Below are 15,791 nucleotides of genomic sequence, written 5' to 3'. Positions count from 1 at the left end.
CTTGCTTTTCCAGCTTGTGCCTTCCTTATGAGCCAGGTATCCTTTGCGTTCCAAGCACGAGGTGGTTGATGACTGTTCTTGGACCGAAGTCATGGGTATGTTGGCTAGATTTTTATCTCTCCATTCTCACCCTGCCGTATATGAGGAGAGAAGGAGGAGGAGGATTTGCCGTCTAATTAGCAGCATTCCTGAGACGTGACTGGGTGGTGCTGCCGCCGCTGCGCTGTTGCTGCTGCAGTCAGCTGCTCAACAATCCAAAAGTGTTCCAGGAACTTACTCTGTTCGGGGACTATTTGAAGAGACACACAGATGGACTGGTGGTTGGCGCTTCTCTCAGCAGAGAAGAGCAATTTGTACTCTGTATAAAGGAATATGGATAAATTTGGAAAGCATGGCAGGTCCGGATTCATTAGGACTCGCATTCCTAGACCTCAGGTCCTACTGCAGCCAATCCAGCCTTCTGGTCATCCAGGTGTTTGCAGGTAATTCTCACACCTTTGTTTTGGGATGCCTCCTTTTTGGTGATTTACACTAGCACAGAAGGTGGCATGGAGTTAGGAAGACAGTATTGTACTCTGCTGGTAGTGTAATCAAAAGGAAAATCCCAAACTTAAGGGACTAATAAATTTCAGATTGTAGCGGATAATTGATTTCGCTTATTTGTTTTTTGGGTGGGTTGTGGTTTTTTTGCAATAGCAGTCTAAATTGGTGCATTTTAAAAGAGCTTCTTAGTAGTCTGTTTCAGGAAATGTAAAAAGTTGTTTCAGTGTTAGAAACTACTGCATAAACCATTATTAAAGAAATGATAACTTGTCTTGGAAACTGTTTCTGAGTAAAGGGAAGTAAAAGGGATAGCATAACTTCTAATGGACTGAAATTTTCTCAGTTATGGTTTAGAGCCAAATGTGGGAGTATGCCCAGAGTTTTTTATATAAGATATACATAGGTTACATTTCTCAGCACCCTTGTTTGCTTGTTGGTTCCAGTGAAAGCAGCTGGACAAGCTTCCAATGAGATATACTTAGGATCACAGTGTTCGTATATTTATTGTGGTATTGTGGATATTTAGTCAACTATCATGCACTCTGACTTGGGAAATACTTACCATTATCCATATCAATATAAGGCGGATTGATACATCAATACAAGTTTGGTAGTTTTGTTTTTGTTTTGACGGGCATTTGTTACCAGGAGTTTTTTCTTTGCTTTATATACTTCTCATTCTAACAGGATAGTTTTGGGTTTTTTGGTGGGGAATTCATGACTGAAGGATGGGCCTATGGGAAATTGTCAAAAAAGCAGTGGCAAATAAAATAAGAGGAGGGTCTATTTCATTTTGAAAACTTTTATAGATGGCACAGTTTAAGATGACTGTGGGTTTTTTTATTTAAAAAATCTTGGAAGTGTTTATAAGGATCTGAATTTCAATATATTTGTTGTTGTTTTTGCCTCAAACTGCATCATGTATGGGATTTTAGTATTGCAACCCCAGAGTCGTCCGCGACTGGACCTAATGGTCAGGGGTCCCTTTACTTTAAGGCCTAATGATGGAAATTCAAATATACTGCTTAAATTGAAATAATGCATGCATGCATGTAAGTCACGCAGTGCTTGCATAATGAATACTCTGTTACGTATTTGCAGGCATGATTGATGGTGCCTGTGATTACGTGATGCTTGCAAAACGATATGCCAAAAATCCCAGTAGTTTAATTGCTCTTCCGAATGGCCGCATGTTCAATTAGTGTCCTAGTAACCACAGCATCCGTACTGGATTGCCATTAAGATGCCTAGCCTTGTTGAACCCCGCAGTCTTCCGTGCTATCCTTTCCAAGAACTGTTACTAAGGCTGTGGTTATTGATCCAGATTCCCTTGCATCATCATCTCCCTCTCCTCCTCACCCTTCCAAATTCTAGTCGATGAAGCCTGTATTTCTAGTGTCAGCAAGCTGACTGAGAGCCACCTGTGCTGCATTTTCTCGCAATTCAAAAAAACCTGACTCGGCCACATTCCACAAGGTGACCAAACTTCATGCAGGAACTATTCAGTGCATTTTTGTGGCGGGGTTAACTTGTCTTCGAGATAAGCCTTAAAATAAACACCTATCCCTTTTTCTCTTTGTCTGTGACCCTGAATTTAACCCCATCTGTACATCTTGCTTCAAAGAAGATGTACTTCTAAGTGGCAGGTGCAGTGCTGAAGTGTGGATTTGGTTTTGTGAGCCAAACTGACCCCTCTCCATCTGGGTGGGTGGGTGGGGAAATGGTGACTGCAAGAAGCTTATGGATCTGTGCTTTTAATTTGCATTGCCCGCAAATCTCTTTAAGCATGCAGCTTAAATGGATCCTCCTTGGGTTCTGTTTTGGTGGCATTGGAAATAGTTCATTCCTCTACTGTTTACATCATTCCTTGCTAATCACTGAGCCGGAATAGTTTCTGTTTCCCAATGTTCTTGAGCAGCAAATGCTTCCCAAAAACGGGGAGGGAGAGGAGAGAGAGAATGCCTCCATTGTTGTATGGTGGAAATTTGGTCACCTCTGAAGGATGGGGTTGCAGAACCGTATTAAATTATATGATAGGTTTCGTACTGATCGAGTTAGTTGCATAACAGTCTAAATCGGCCTTCGCCAACCAGGCACCCTCCAGCTGTTTTGGACTACAAGTCCCATCAGCCCCGCACACATGCACTAGCTGGGGCTGATGGGAACTGTAGTACAAACAGCTGGAGGGCAGTGGGTTGGTCTAAATATGGTGGGAAACGCTTTCTGTCTAAGAATGAAAAAGGAGAATAGCATTGTTTGTACATTATACATATCATCCTGTCTGGTGGAAGAGCATGTTAGACATGTATCGAAATGACTACAAGGCCTGATATTTAAAGCACATGCTGTTTAAAACCCAACTGGAAAACGGTGGTTACCCTTGCAGACTTGTGAGTTGTGGGAAGTGAGGAAGGCCTCCTTTGGAAAGAAATTCCAGAGGGATTTGGTGGAGGGGAGAAGAAGGAATCATAGATGTTCCTCTTTAAAAACATTTCAGATTCTGACTTTCTGTTCATTTCAGTGGCACCAGTAGTGTTCCACCAGGCCTCTCAGGGAATCTTAGAACCATAGAATTGTCGAGTTGGAAGGGACCATGAGGGTCATCTAGTCCAACCCCCTGCAGTTCAGGAATCTTTTGCCCAGCGTGTGGCTTGAACTCACAACCCTGAGATTAAGAGTCTCATTCTCTACCGACTGAGGAAAGGTATGCAACTTCCTCTCTCACTGGATCACTCCTACACTTGCCAGGGAAAGTCTGCCACACATCTCAGTGTATGTATTAGTTATGCATTGGCTGACTAGCATGATTTATAGCACCCTGCAGGGTCAGACAGAGGATATTACAAGTATTGAAACAGCGTGCTCAGCTGCTTATGAACCCTTTGTTTGTTTGTTTGTTTCATAACATTTATATGCCGTTTGATTGTAACACACAAAAGAATAAGCAAAAAGAGTAAAACAATAAAGTGATCAGTCAAGAACAGCTATTTAAAACGAAAATAAAATAAAATTAATGGTAAGAGAAGCAGAGATTAAAAGACATGCCAGAATTCTAGATATCTGAGTAGGCTTGCCTAAACAAAAATGTTTTTACAAGGTGCCAGAAAGTGAAAGTGTCTGCCTGATGGCAATAGGCAGGGAGTTCCATACTAAAAGATCAATTTCTTACTAATGCAGAACAAGTATTGTGTGGCAGCTATGTAACACAGCCATTTTCGCAGATTGAAGTGGTCACGTGGTCATGTAAGGGGTAAGGTGGTCCTGTAAGTAAACCAGTCCCAAGCTGCGACAGGGTCTCACTCCTGCCAGCAATTGTGCTGCAGCATTTTGCACACTGAGTGTAGCTTCTTCAGCCTAGATAGCTCAGTTGGTGGGAGCATAGTGCTGATAATGCTAAGGTTGCACGTTCGATCCACGTATGGGACAGCTGCAGATTCTTGCATTGCACAGGGTTGGACTCTGCAATTCCACGATGCTACGATTCTAGATCATGTGCAAGAGAAGCCCCAGATAGAGCATTAGAAGTCGTCTTCTCTTCTCCACCACCTCTAGACGAGTGGGACAAAGGCCTTTATTGTACATCAGATTGTACATCAGATGTCAAAGAGATAAACAACTACCTGACATTTAGAAAACATCTGAAGGCAGCCCTGTTTAGGGAAGTTTTTAATGTGTGACATTTTAATGTATTTTAATCTTTGTTGGAAGCCGCCCTGAGTGGCTGGGGAAACCCAGCTGGATGGGCGGGGTACAAATAAATTATTATTATTATTATTAATTATTATTATTATTATTTACTGAAGTCTAGTCAAGGAATTGGCAGCTGAGCTTAAGAGAGAACCTTGATGTTTGCCTTCCACATCCTGTCCAACCGTCTTACAACTTGAGCCACACTGTTTCCAAAACAGTTTTGAAATAGATGAAAACTGCAAAAAGCTTCTTTAAATTGAGAAAGAAAAGCTGCTGTTTGTTATCAGGTGAAGCAAGGAAGAGCTTAGGTTAGTAGGCAAAAAACCAAACAAAAAAACACTGATCTTGGAGGAAATACAAATTGCCCCACATTGTGCTTTTGGCTCAGCGGCAGAGAAAGCAGGAGATCATCATATACTGTACGTAGTAAAAGTTGTTTCATTTTTACCCCTTCATTATTGATAGTGTAACGGGAAATGGAGAACACAGCTCATTCAGCATCCAATTCTTTGCCATATTATGAGGCGCATCAGGGATGATTTTGCAGAGGGGTTCTCAGCTGCTTGGGCCTCCTTTGAGAGAAGTTCTCTGAACTGTGAGAAAGCCTGTCCATTTTGTAATTCGCTAAGAAGCCTGTCAGGACCCAGTTGGCGCTGTGGGTTAAACCACAGAGTCTAGGGCTTGCTGATCAGAAGGTCGGCGGTTCGAATCCCTGCAATGGGGTGAGCTCCCGTTGCTCGGTCCCAGCTCCTGCCCACCTAGCAGTTTGAAAGCACATCGAAGTGCAAGTAGATAAATAGGGACCGCTCCGGCGGGAAGGTAAACAGCGTTTCCATGCGCTGCTCTGGTTCGCCAGAAGCAGCTTTGTCATGCTGGCCACATGACCCGGAAGCTGTCTGTGGACTAACGCTGGCTCCCTCGGCCTATAGAGCGAGATGAGCGCCGCAACCCCAGAGTCGGACACGACTGGACCTGATGGTCAGGGGCCCTTTACCTTTAAGTAGCCTGTCAGGGTTACATGTAGCAGGTGCCAATCCCATTGGACTTGGTTGCTTCGCTTGATACAGTGTTTGGGAGTGAAGTTGGTCCTGTCTCAGTACCCTTTGATTTTGACTTGGCTCATAAATTTGATAAGCAGGTGCTCTCCTTTTGGTTGACCTAATTGCCACAGATGTTGAGAAACTGAATGCCATTTGTGCCTGTAGAGGCAACAGCCACCCTAGTGCATATAGGGAAAACCAGAACTGGGAGTGGTGAGAACTGCCCTGTGGCAGTTACACAATTACTTCACCTCCCCGTTCGTTGCCTAATCTTTTTATCCTTTTACGCTAACAGTTTCCATCCACGTTAACACTGAATTGGCATTGGTGGAACACTGAGGAGCCCTGCTTTGAGCATGTCTACTTTGAGCATGGAGTTTTATTTATTTTACAAGGAAATTCACCAAGATAAAAGGAAAAATCTAGGCATAATTAATAAAGCCAAACAGGGAGAAAAGGAAGAAAGGTCATATATGGCCATATTCCTTAGCTCAAAATCAGTGGTCACACATATGCTGATTAAACAATTTCATTTTCATTTTCAAAAAATTATGAAGCCATAACTATTATACAAGGATCGACCTTGTGTTCTACAATGTTGAATAAATACATTCAGTCAGGAAATGTGTGTGAGAAAGAAATTATGTTCTCTTGCTTTAATGAGATACCTTATCTTGGCCATCAGGGTATAATCTCAACATCTATTAAAGCACTCTGTGATAGATGGAATGTTCCTTGACCTCCGTTTGGAAATAGGTATCTACAGTATTGGAATTTTAATCTATGAAATTCTTAACCTGTTGTGTTGCTTTGTTGAACTATTGGCTTGCACACAAGAGCCACATATACTGGTAGTGGAATTAGACCTGAATTCAGATCTGCATTCAACTGTTAAAATTATTGGATGGCTATTTGCCCGTATTCTGACTGACCGCCTTTGCAGGGTTTGTGAGAATAACATGAAGGGAGGTGGGAGAGTGGAACAATGCATGCTCCTCTGAGGTCTTAGGAAGGGTAGGATAAAATGCAATTGAAAAAGGAACTAACCTCCACTGGCCTCTTGTAATGTAAAACCATAAAACAGATAAGCATCATAAAACAACATTCCAGCAGCAAAGGGAACCAATTCTTTGAATCAGTTACCTCCCAAGACCTGAAGGAAGAGATGCATCTAAATGTGAAATCAGAAAACAAGCAATGTGTGCGGACAACAGTCAAGTCCACAAGCTTGCTTCTTAAGCTTTCTCTGAGCTGATTCACACAACATACTAAGCCACATTTAGCTTAGCAGGACCATGCAAATGTGCAGACTCCAGGAGATGAAGTCACATCCGCTTTGCTATTCCCTAGTCCTATTTTGTTGGTGCTCCACACTAAGCAAAGCCAAAGGTTTGGTTTCACACATCTTCCAAACTGGGGATCCGGTCTCTCCTGACAAACCATGAGCTTTAACCAAGGTTTGTTGCTGGCTGCTGCAGCTCAGGGTTAGTGAGGAGGGTGTTTAACCTTGAGTCTCCGTTCCAGTGGCATGCCAAGCCAAACTGGCAGCAAACAAGGATCTGGGAGGAGCAAATTGGCTCTGGAGCCCAAACAGGAGCCCACCTGTTTGGACAATCTCACAAAACCAAGTTTAGCTTAGCATGCTATGTGAACCAGGCCACTGGTACAGTGAACAAACGTTAAGAGCCCAGAAGTTCGAACCCCATATGGGACAGTTGCATATACTTGCATTTCAGGGAGTTGGATTAGATGAGCCATAGAATCACTTCCAACTCTACGATTCTGTGTATGCATAGTCCTACTAAGCCAAGGTTTGGCATGTTGTGTGAACCAGACCATATCCGATAACAGCGCCACAGTGCCAGATACCAGTAGCCTCTGGGAACTGCAGATGTTTGTGGAGAGGCAACAGTCTTGGTTGCAGTTAATGGGCTGTCGTCTCCACATTCTGTTCTAATACAGCACCTATACTGAACAGGTCCTTAGCAGTTGCTAAGAAGGGACTGACTTCTGTTTCAAGTGTATCTGAAGAAGTGTGCATGCACACGAAAGCTCATACCAAAATAAAAACTTAGTTGGTCTTTAAGGTGCTACTGAAGGAATTTTTTTTACTCCTGCCCTATCACCATATCTCCCCTTGCCTGTGCCCCTGTTGATCTGCACGCCCCAACCTTACCTCCCTCTCCACTGTCTCCAATTTTTAACTCTCCAAGGCACATATCTGCCTGCTTTCTCACTTGGCTGCTTTCCCCACCTCTTTTATGATTATTGTTGTTATTACTGCAAAGTTCCTGCACTGCAAGGGAGTCCTTGGTATCAGTTGATCAGGCCAATGTAGGTTTAAGTACTGGTAATTGCTTAGTACAATCCGTTATTGCAGCGAGAGTGCTCCAGGCATAAACTTGGAAGCAAATTAAAGAGGGACTTAGTTTCCCACTTCATTAACCCCCTCCCCCTTGCTCTTTTTTTATCCCTTTCATCCATCCTCTCTCTGCCAACTGATTATTTGACCTTGAGAGACTAGTTGAAGGTTGGCGGAAGAGCTGAATTTCTTAAAGCTGTTTGTCATTTCCTCTGACTTCCTACAACTCTCGGCACCCCTCTTTAGCAAATCCTTATGTGGTTATATGTGTGGTGTGTGTACTATGTATACACAACTTTGTGGCCTGATCCAGTTGAGTGGTCAAGCTTTCACCGGGCTCCTTGCACAGCTGTGTCTGAATAAATCCTTTCTGCCTAAGCTCGGATAGCTCGGATAGCATCAGGCTAAATGTCAAAGGCTGTTGTTGCGACTACTCTAGAGTAACGGCGCTCCACATTCTTGTCTTTAGACAGTTTTATTTGGTGCAGTCTATTTACAGTGAAATGGGGGTGCAGAAACATGTCTGCTTAGTCCGAGCCAGAATCCGGGAATGGCGCGCCCCTCGTCTTCTTCCAGCATAAGAGTCTCGGCACGCCAAACCTTCTTCCCCGCCTTCTCCTGCGTAATTCCGGAACCGGAGGAAAAAGGGGCCTGCGTTCCATGTTTTCCTTCTCCCCCCTTTCCCCCTCTCTTTCTTCCTCCCTCATGTGTAGCAGGGGCTCTTTGGTGTTGCCAGAGCCCTGCATCCCTCTTCCTCCTTCCTCACTGGACCCCTCCCCCTCCCCGCTGGCATTGCTGCTATTGGAGGAGCTAAATAAAAATTTTTTTTTCCTTCAGTAGCACCTTAAAGACCAACTAAGTTTATATTTTGGTATGAGCTTTCGTGTGCATGCACACTTCTTCAGATACTGCAGATGTAATTGGAGGAGCTGCTCTTGATGATGGGAGGGGGATCTCTGTATTCCCTTCCCCTTACACTAAAGGACCATTTAGTTCAGCATCCTGTTCCCACAGTGACCAGTCAGATGCAACAGCACTCTCCCCCAATTGTGATTCCCAGCAACTGCCATTCAAAGGTAGACTGCCTCTGACAGTGGAGGTACTTTGCCCCTAGAAATCGCTCTAGTATTCGGAATTTTCTTCTCCCAGTTTCGTTGGCATGGATGTCTTTGAGATGCCGCCGTCACCATTTCCGCTTTTATTGCAAAGCTAAGTTGGAACCATTGTAAAGTGGATCGCATTATTGTTGGCTTCTGCTTGTGGCAAGCAAGTCTACCCTTTAAAGCAGATGAGAACAATAAGAGGAAATGCTCTTTATTAACACAGCTGCTGAACTGGAAGGCTGTCTAATTCCATCCTCCATGTGGAAAGGGCGTTGAGAAATGCAAGGCAGGAATCCAATAGATTGCGGGGGCGGGGGGGGGGGGGAGAATCTATTTGGGTGGAATGATTCAGCCTTGGAACAACTGACTGCATATAGCAACCTTGGCTTGTGTTTACTGGTCAGTAACCAGTGCAAGGGGCATATTTTGGCCTCGTGAGCATCTTTTCCCTTTCCCCCGGGGGTCTGTCTTTATGGTGACGAATATTGAAAGTTAACTTAATGGGTTCTAATGTTGGGTTAACAACTGGGAATGTCCACTAGGGTTATGTACCACATTAGTGGCTTAAAATGCAGCAAGGCTGTTTTCGCCTTCTGAATTTCAAGTCATATTTGCATGGTGATGTACACATCCTAAGAGGAAGTGGGGATATCATCATCACTGTTATGTACTGAGCTGAATCCTAGAACAATAGGATTCAGAATCAGCGGGAGCTACCCAATCCAACTCCAGGTGGAAGTGAATCCGCAACCTGATTGGCCTGCTGGAGCAGCCAATCAGGCGGCTGGCAGAAGTGAATCTGCTACCTGATTGGCCTGTAGGAGCAGCCAATCAGGCTGCAGGCAGAAGTCAATCCACAATATAATTGGCCCACAGGTGTAGCCCTGAAGTAGCCAATCACGCAAGGCCCATTGTGTAAATAATGTATATAAGCAGATGGTTTTGGGAAAAGAGCCATTCGTCTTCTCTTCTTCTCCTTGATGAATATGAGCTGAATAAAGAGCATGAAATTCACTCTCGACTCCGAGTATATTTCAATCACCCAATGTCCATGGCCTGTTCAGACACACATGCCCTGAACTCCTGTTCATGAAGCTGTCATTTGCAAATGGGCACTTATGAGCACATGTGCGATTGCTGTCTCAAGTGTGCACATATGTCTTAAGTTTGATGTGAATCTGGCTTGTTTTCTAGTTGGATTGAAGCGGGTTAGAGGGGGGGGGACACATCAAAAGCAGTATATCTCAAGAAAGTCAAGGAATGATATGGTTTGTGGCTACCATCATGTGTATATGACTTCAAAAACTAGCAGAGGGAGTGCACTGGATGCAGAGTAAGTAGTAAAGCACACACAGCCCTAGATTGCAATTCTCTGCACCCTTAGCTGGGAGTAATCTTCTTTGAACAACACATCTGACATAACATGCATGGGATTCATCTGCTGGGTGACTTAATTTCTTCCAGGCATGCCACAAACCAGGTTAAGAAGAAGAAAGCAGTTTGGATAGGAAATTAACAGCTAACCATTTGTGCTCTGGGTCCTATAATGAGATTCAGGCATAGCATTGACAGGCCCAGGTTTTGACTTCAAAATGTATGCATTTGCTGCAGGAAAAATGCTGCTTTGTAATACATGCTATTCCTCAAGCAATATGAGGGCAGTGCTATATGCGACTTGGTTGTTGGATTGGGTGCAACGCAACGCCAGCACTTAAGGGTGCAATCCAAACCCGCAGTCCACTTCATGTGCGTCGGATAAGATGAAGTTCTCTCTTCACCCAGCTCAGAACAGCTGTGGAATGATGCTCCCTGTTCCGCCCAGGGGCAGAAGTAGGTACTGCTGGTGTACTCTGTATAAAGCCTGGAAATGGAGCATTTTTGGGGGGAGGGCAGGGGTGGAGACAGCCTGGGATCCACTGGTGACATCATGGCCTTCCTCTGCTTGACAGGGGTTTGGATTACCCAGTAAGGTTTTTTTTGTTTTGTTTTTAAATGAAAATTAAAATATGAGAGTTCAAGTGAACTTGATTTATTCATCATCTTCTAACCCTCCTCCCCACTGCGCTATTGTAGCAGCTGCCCCCAATGATTCATTGCCAGAATAATCTGCACTTTATCTAAATTGCTACTCGCCAGAGATCACTCAGTGTTCCTTCCTTGCTGTCTTCAAAGGGAATTCGACTTAACTTCACTGACGCACACGTTGATTCAGCGACCTCCGTGTTTCCAGATGTTGCTTATTTTTCAAAGTATTTCTTGAATCCCATACATTGTGTTTTCCATAAAACATAGCAGATTCTAATCTACATCAGAAACAGCAACTTTGAAGTGTGTGTATGTGTATGTTCAAATTTTTTTTGAAAGCATAATTCTCTGAAAATGTAGCACAAACTAGTTTCTTCCGTGACTGCTACTATTAGTGAGCAGAGACATTCAAATGCAACGAGTTTAAAGTTGCACTCCTTCTCTATGCATGGTTAGTCCTTGTAACTCATTGCCATAGACATGGGTAGGCAAACAAAGGCCCGGGGGCCAGATCCGGCCCAATCGCCTTCTAAATCCGGCCCATGGATGGTCTGGGAATCAGCGTATTTTTACATGAGTAGAATGTGTCCTTTTATTTGAAGTGTATCTCTGGGTTATTTGTGGGGCCTGCCTGGTGTTTTTACATGAGTAGAATGTGCTTTTATTTAAAATGCATCTCTGGGTTATTTGTGGAGCATATAATAATTTGTTCATTATCCCCCCCCCCAAATGTAGTCTGGTCCCCCACAAGGTCTGAGGGACAGTGGACCAGCCCCCTGCTGAAAAAGTTTGCTGACTGCTGCCATAGGATGTGGTGGTTTAAAATTTGAGTATCTTTTTAATGAGTGATAATGACCTACATCTTCCTAGCAGGAGTGTTTAGTCTACCTAAAATTGGAAGTGGATAATTGAGACGCAGTACTTAGCAGAAGTTTTGTCCTGCCTGGTCAGCATCTTTACAAATAAAAGGAAAGCAAACTCAAGACACTCATCTGGTCCATTGTCCTTTAACCTGTAGCGGCCTATTGGGTACCTAGAGCAGTGGTTCCCAACAGGTGGTCCGGGGACCCCCAGGGGTCCGCGAGCTATGCCAGAGGGGTCCTCAAGATGCTATTAGAATAAAAAATATATTAAATATATTTCGTATGATAACAGATTTTTTTGTTTTGGTCGCTTCCTGCATGAGCAGAGTCTAGCGCAAAACTAGAATTAGATAGAGGCAGTAGTTCTGCTGTATGCCGTTAGGTGGCGCTTTACAAACACTACTGTTTTGCAAAGAGGCAGCGCGCGCATTCTACTAACGCTCACCTCCCCAAGATGCTTTGCGTGCATCGGCTTCATTTGTGCGCTACTGCGCAGGTACCCTGTCTTCTCCATTCCCCTCCCTCCTCCCTGGCACGCGCTGCCTCTTTGCAAAACAGTAGTGTTTTTAAACAAAGCGTTGTTTTCCGCGGAAGCTACAGTTCGCGTAGTTAAAAATGGACCGTTGGTTAAAAAGTGGTTCATCTCATTAAGAACTGAAAATTAAAACTAACTTATACTGATGGAGTACTCTGTTGTGACTGTAAAAAACGTATAAATATAAAATATAAAAAGACTCTTAATTTGGCTCTCACTTTTTAATTTTAGGATTAGGAATTAATGGGGGTCCTTGTCACAATAGCGGCTCGATGAGGGGTCCTCGAGGAAAATTTGTTGGGAACCCCTGACCTAGAGAAAGCCCACAAGCAGGAAATGAAGGCAGTATCCCTGCTCTTGCTGCTGTTCCCCAGGAGCATGCTGGATTTTGCATATAGTTGTAGCCATTGATTTCCTTATCCTCCAAGGATTTGTCTCATTGACTTTTAAAGCTATCTAAGTTGCGTGACTGGTAAGATGCTCTCCCAAATAGCTGGAAGGATCAGCCCATCTTCCAGGCAGCAATCGCTGCTGGGCAGAAAGTCTAGCACAGGTGGGGCAGCACTGGTTCTAGGTTGCAGGGGATTGATCAAAGTCATGCCCCAGCTCCAGTGAGCAGAGCTGGCCAGGCCGGAGTCGAATTCCAGAAAGGCCAGAGAACATGAGTCTGGTTCCAATATGAATGTCAGTTGGCAGCAAAGGATCAGGCTCTAAGGTGGCCGCCATGAGTGAGGTTCCAGGAATGTGCCCAGGCAAAGTGAAGTTTAGGTCTTTAATAAGCGGAAGGAGCCGCATGGAGAGCTGTGAGCCGTACTGAAAGCTGGGCAAATTGAATTTGGACGTCGTTCTGACAACTAGCAGATCCAGACCGGAGAAGCTCTGACAACTAGCAGATTCAAGTGGCTGGCTCCTTCCCCACAATGAATGAGGATTTCACTGTGAATGGGCAACTGCTTACTTTAGGAACCTTTGAGTGTGGAGGTGACTGCAGCCTGTTGGTGGCTATGGTACTGGATTCCAGTGATAGGTGCTACCTCCTCAGCATGGTGTGTGTGTGTGTGTGTGTGTGTGTGTGTGTCGGGGGACTGTTTTGTTGTCCCTTCCCACTCAGCAGCTACCCTTGTGGCTTCTCACACTTCAATTAAAAGTGGATGATGTGATGTGGTAACTCCTCCCATGGGTCTTTTTTTGTTTGTTTGTTTGTTCAAGAATGGAATGGTGTGCAACCAGAGAAACTGCAGAGCACTGGATAAATCAAACATTTGCAAATTTTTAAGTGTACTGCAAAAGAGGCAGAAATACAAAAATGCCTTTTGCAGGTGAAAAGAAATTGGAAGACAGTTTTGGCACAGCACAAGATCTTATTGCTGGTGTCAGAGCGAGGCGCTGCCTTGGGCCTCTTCCACTGAGGAGGTGGGATTAGGAGGCCCCTGGTTCATTACATCCTTTTTACTGGAGGCATACCTTTCTTATCCTCCCTACCTCAGCTAAGGACGATGTCATCTGGGTCTGTGCCTGTGAAAAGGATCAAGGGAAAGGAAGCTGGAGTACAGTGGTACCTCGGTTTAAGTACACAATTGGTTCTGGAAGTCTGTACTTAACCTGAAGCATATTTAACCTGAAGTGAACTTTCCCATTGAAAGTAATGGAAAGTGGATTAATCCGTTCCAGACAGTCCACAGAGTACTTAAACTGAAGCATACTTAACCTGAAGCGAACTTTCCCATTGGAAGTAATGGAAAGTGGATTAATCCGTTCCAGACGGGTCCGCGGAGTACTCAACCTGATGTGTACTTAACCTGAAGTATGAGTGTAATTGGTTCTGGAGGTCTGTACTTAATCTGAAGCGAACTTTCCCATTGAAAGTAATGGAAAGTGGATCAATCCATTCCAGACGGGTCCGCGGAGTACTTAAACTGAAAGTACTCAAACCGAAGCGTACTTAAACCAAGGTATGACTGTATTGGTGTGAGACTAAGCCAGAGAACTAGGTTTGAGCTCTGGAGAACACCTTCTGGACTGTCTCACAGGAGAGCTGATACGGGCACAAGAGACTTCACTGTTTGTGGAAGTAAAGCTTTGTGTCCACATCTGCTCAACTTGCTTATGACTTGCTTATGTGGTATCTTTGCCTCACGGTGCCATGTCCTAAAATACCAATCTTGTCACAGTTACCAATGCCTGGCGATACCTACATTGGATTATGGTTATTTTAATGTTATTTATTTATTTGAGATATTTCTACACTGCTTTATTATTCCCCTTTCTAAGCAGCAGACATTAAAAAAACCATCAGAAAAGGGGATAATAAAACAATAAACAATTTTTGTGAAATCAAACAGAACCTTGAAATGCCTGTTGTAACGCATTATACACGGGGCTGCTTGTGAAGGAGGTTCAGAAACAAAATGGAAGAGGTAGGTTATGAAGTTGGAGTTGATCAAGTATTGATCAGTACTGAAAGACCTTCTTGGCTCCTGAGTGGTTTCCAGCCATAATGCATAGTACGTTGTTTTGTTTTGTTTGCCTGTCAAACCATAAATAGCCTAGGATCCAGAATATCTGAAGGACCACCTATTCGCAGATGAACCTATCAAAGTGTAGACATAGTCAGATGAGGTCCTGCTTTTGAGGTTCACCAGCTTCAGGAGTGTGGCTTGTCGGTGTTGGTAACTCTTGCAAACACTTTCTGCCTGGTGCTCACCCTACTATATTCCCAAGTCACCAAGTGAAACCTGCCCTATTTTCCCAAATTTTTGGCAGGATGGAATGATGGCATTGGCAGATGACTTTACCTGTTAATGCTGAAGCTTTTCCTGCCTGATTTGGATGACTTCATTTTGTATTTTATTGCTGCATTGTCTTAACTGTGTATGTAAGTTGCCTTGGAAATGATTGATTTGGTATAAATCATTAAATAACTAAAAGTTTGGATGTGTGGATGAGTTTAGGTAGGTTTTGTGAAAGCTGAATGCAGTGGGAAATGTATTACACATGCTTTGAACTAAGTGACCTCAAGACCTATTGTTTCAAATGAATTAAGGAGGCAAATAGTATACAATTATTCTGGATGATTTCATCGTTCTTGAGTGAGCTTGACCTTTTTGGGCCCCCAAAGGAAAGGTGGCTGCAGCAGGTTTTCCTCCTCACGTGACTGTGATTTCCCTCCCCATTGCAGCATTGGCTGCACGGAGGGGTTCCTCTTTGCCTTTCAGCAATATAAGGGGAATTTAAGATGGGTCACCTGAGCTCTGGGATGGGCTCTGTGACTATGCTAATAATATAAGAGCTTGCTGGATCAGGTCAATGACCTATCTAGTTCAGCCTCCTGTTCTCATAATAGCCAACCAGATGTGTGCCGGAAGCAGGACATGAGTGCCACAGTGCTCTGCCTATCTCCATTTCCGGGCAACTAGTATTCAGAGGCATACTGATAATAGCCATAATGTATGTGGTATGTGTGCATGCATGTGTGAAGTTAAGAAGTAACAATGCCCACTGCATGCCTGCAGCCCTGGGGGTCTTGCAAAAGGGGCAATGTGACCCTTGGGCTGAAAAAGTTTACCCACCCCTGTGCTAGCCAATAGCTGAGTTTGGCAGGGTGCTTTTAGTGGGTTGTATGTGGCTTAA

General features: G+C 44.0%; 1 protein-coding gene across 3 annotated transcripts in view; it reads left to right on the top strand.

Annotated features, from left to right (window-relative positions):
* The first annotated feature begins 237 nt into the window (after positions 1-237).
* Positions 238-15,791, top strand: part of ARHGAP40 (Rho GTPase activating protein 40) — a 41,721-nt gene continuing 26,167 nt past the window's right edge. The window contains exon 1 of one of the 3 annotated variants that reach the window (XM_088674578.1): positions 238-482. In XM_088674578.1, the coding sequence (XP_088530704.1) occupies positions 373-482 (110 nt within the window). In that variant the 5' untranslated portion in view covers positions 238-372. The remainder of the gene's footprint in view (positions 483-15,791) is intronic. The other 2 variants (XM_035122413.3, XM_035122416.3) reach the window with 2 other exon arrangements.

The sequence above is a fragment of the Zootoca vivipara genome, chromosome 7, assembly GCF_965207765.1.
Source record: "Zootoca vivipara chromosome 7, rZooViv2.hap1.1, whole genome shotgun sequence".
Taxonomy (NCBI): domain Eukaryota; kingdom Metazoa; phylum Chordata; class Lepidosauria; order Squamata; family Lacertidae; genus Zootoca; species Zootoca vivipara.
Note: the sequence above shows the minus strand (reverse complement) of the source record. Positions and strands in the feature narration are given on the sequence as shown.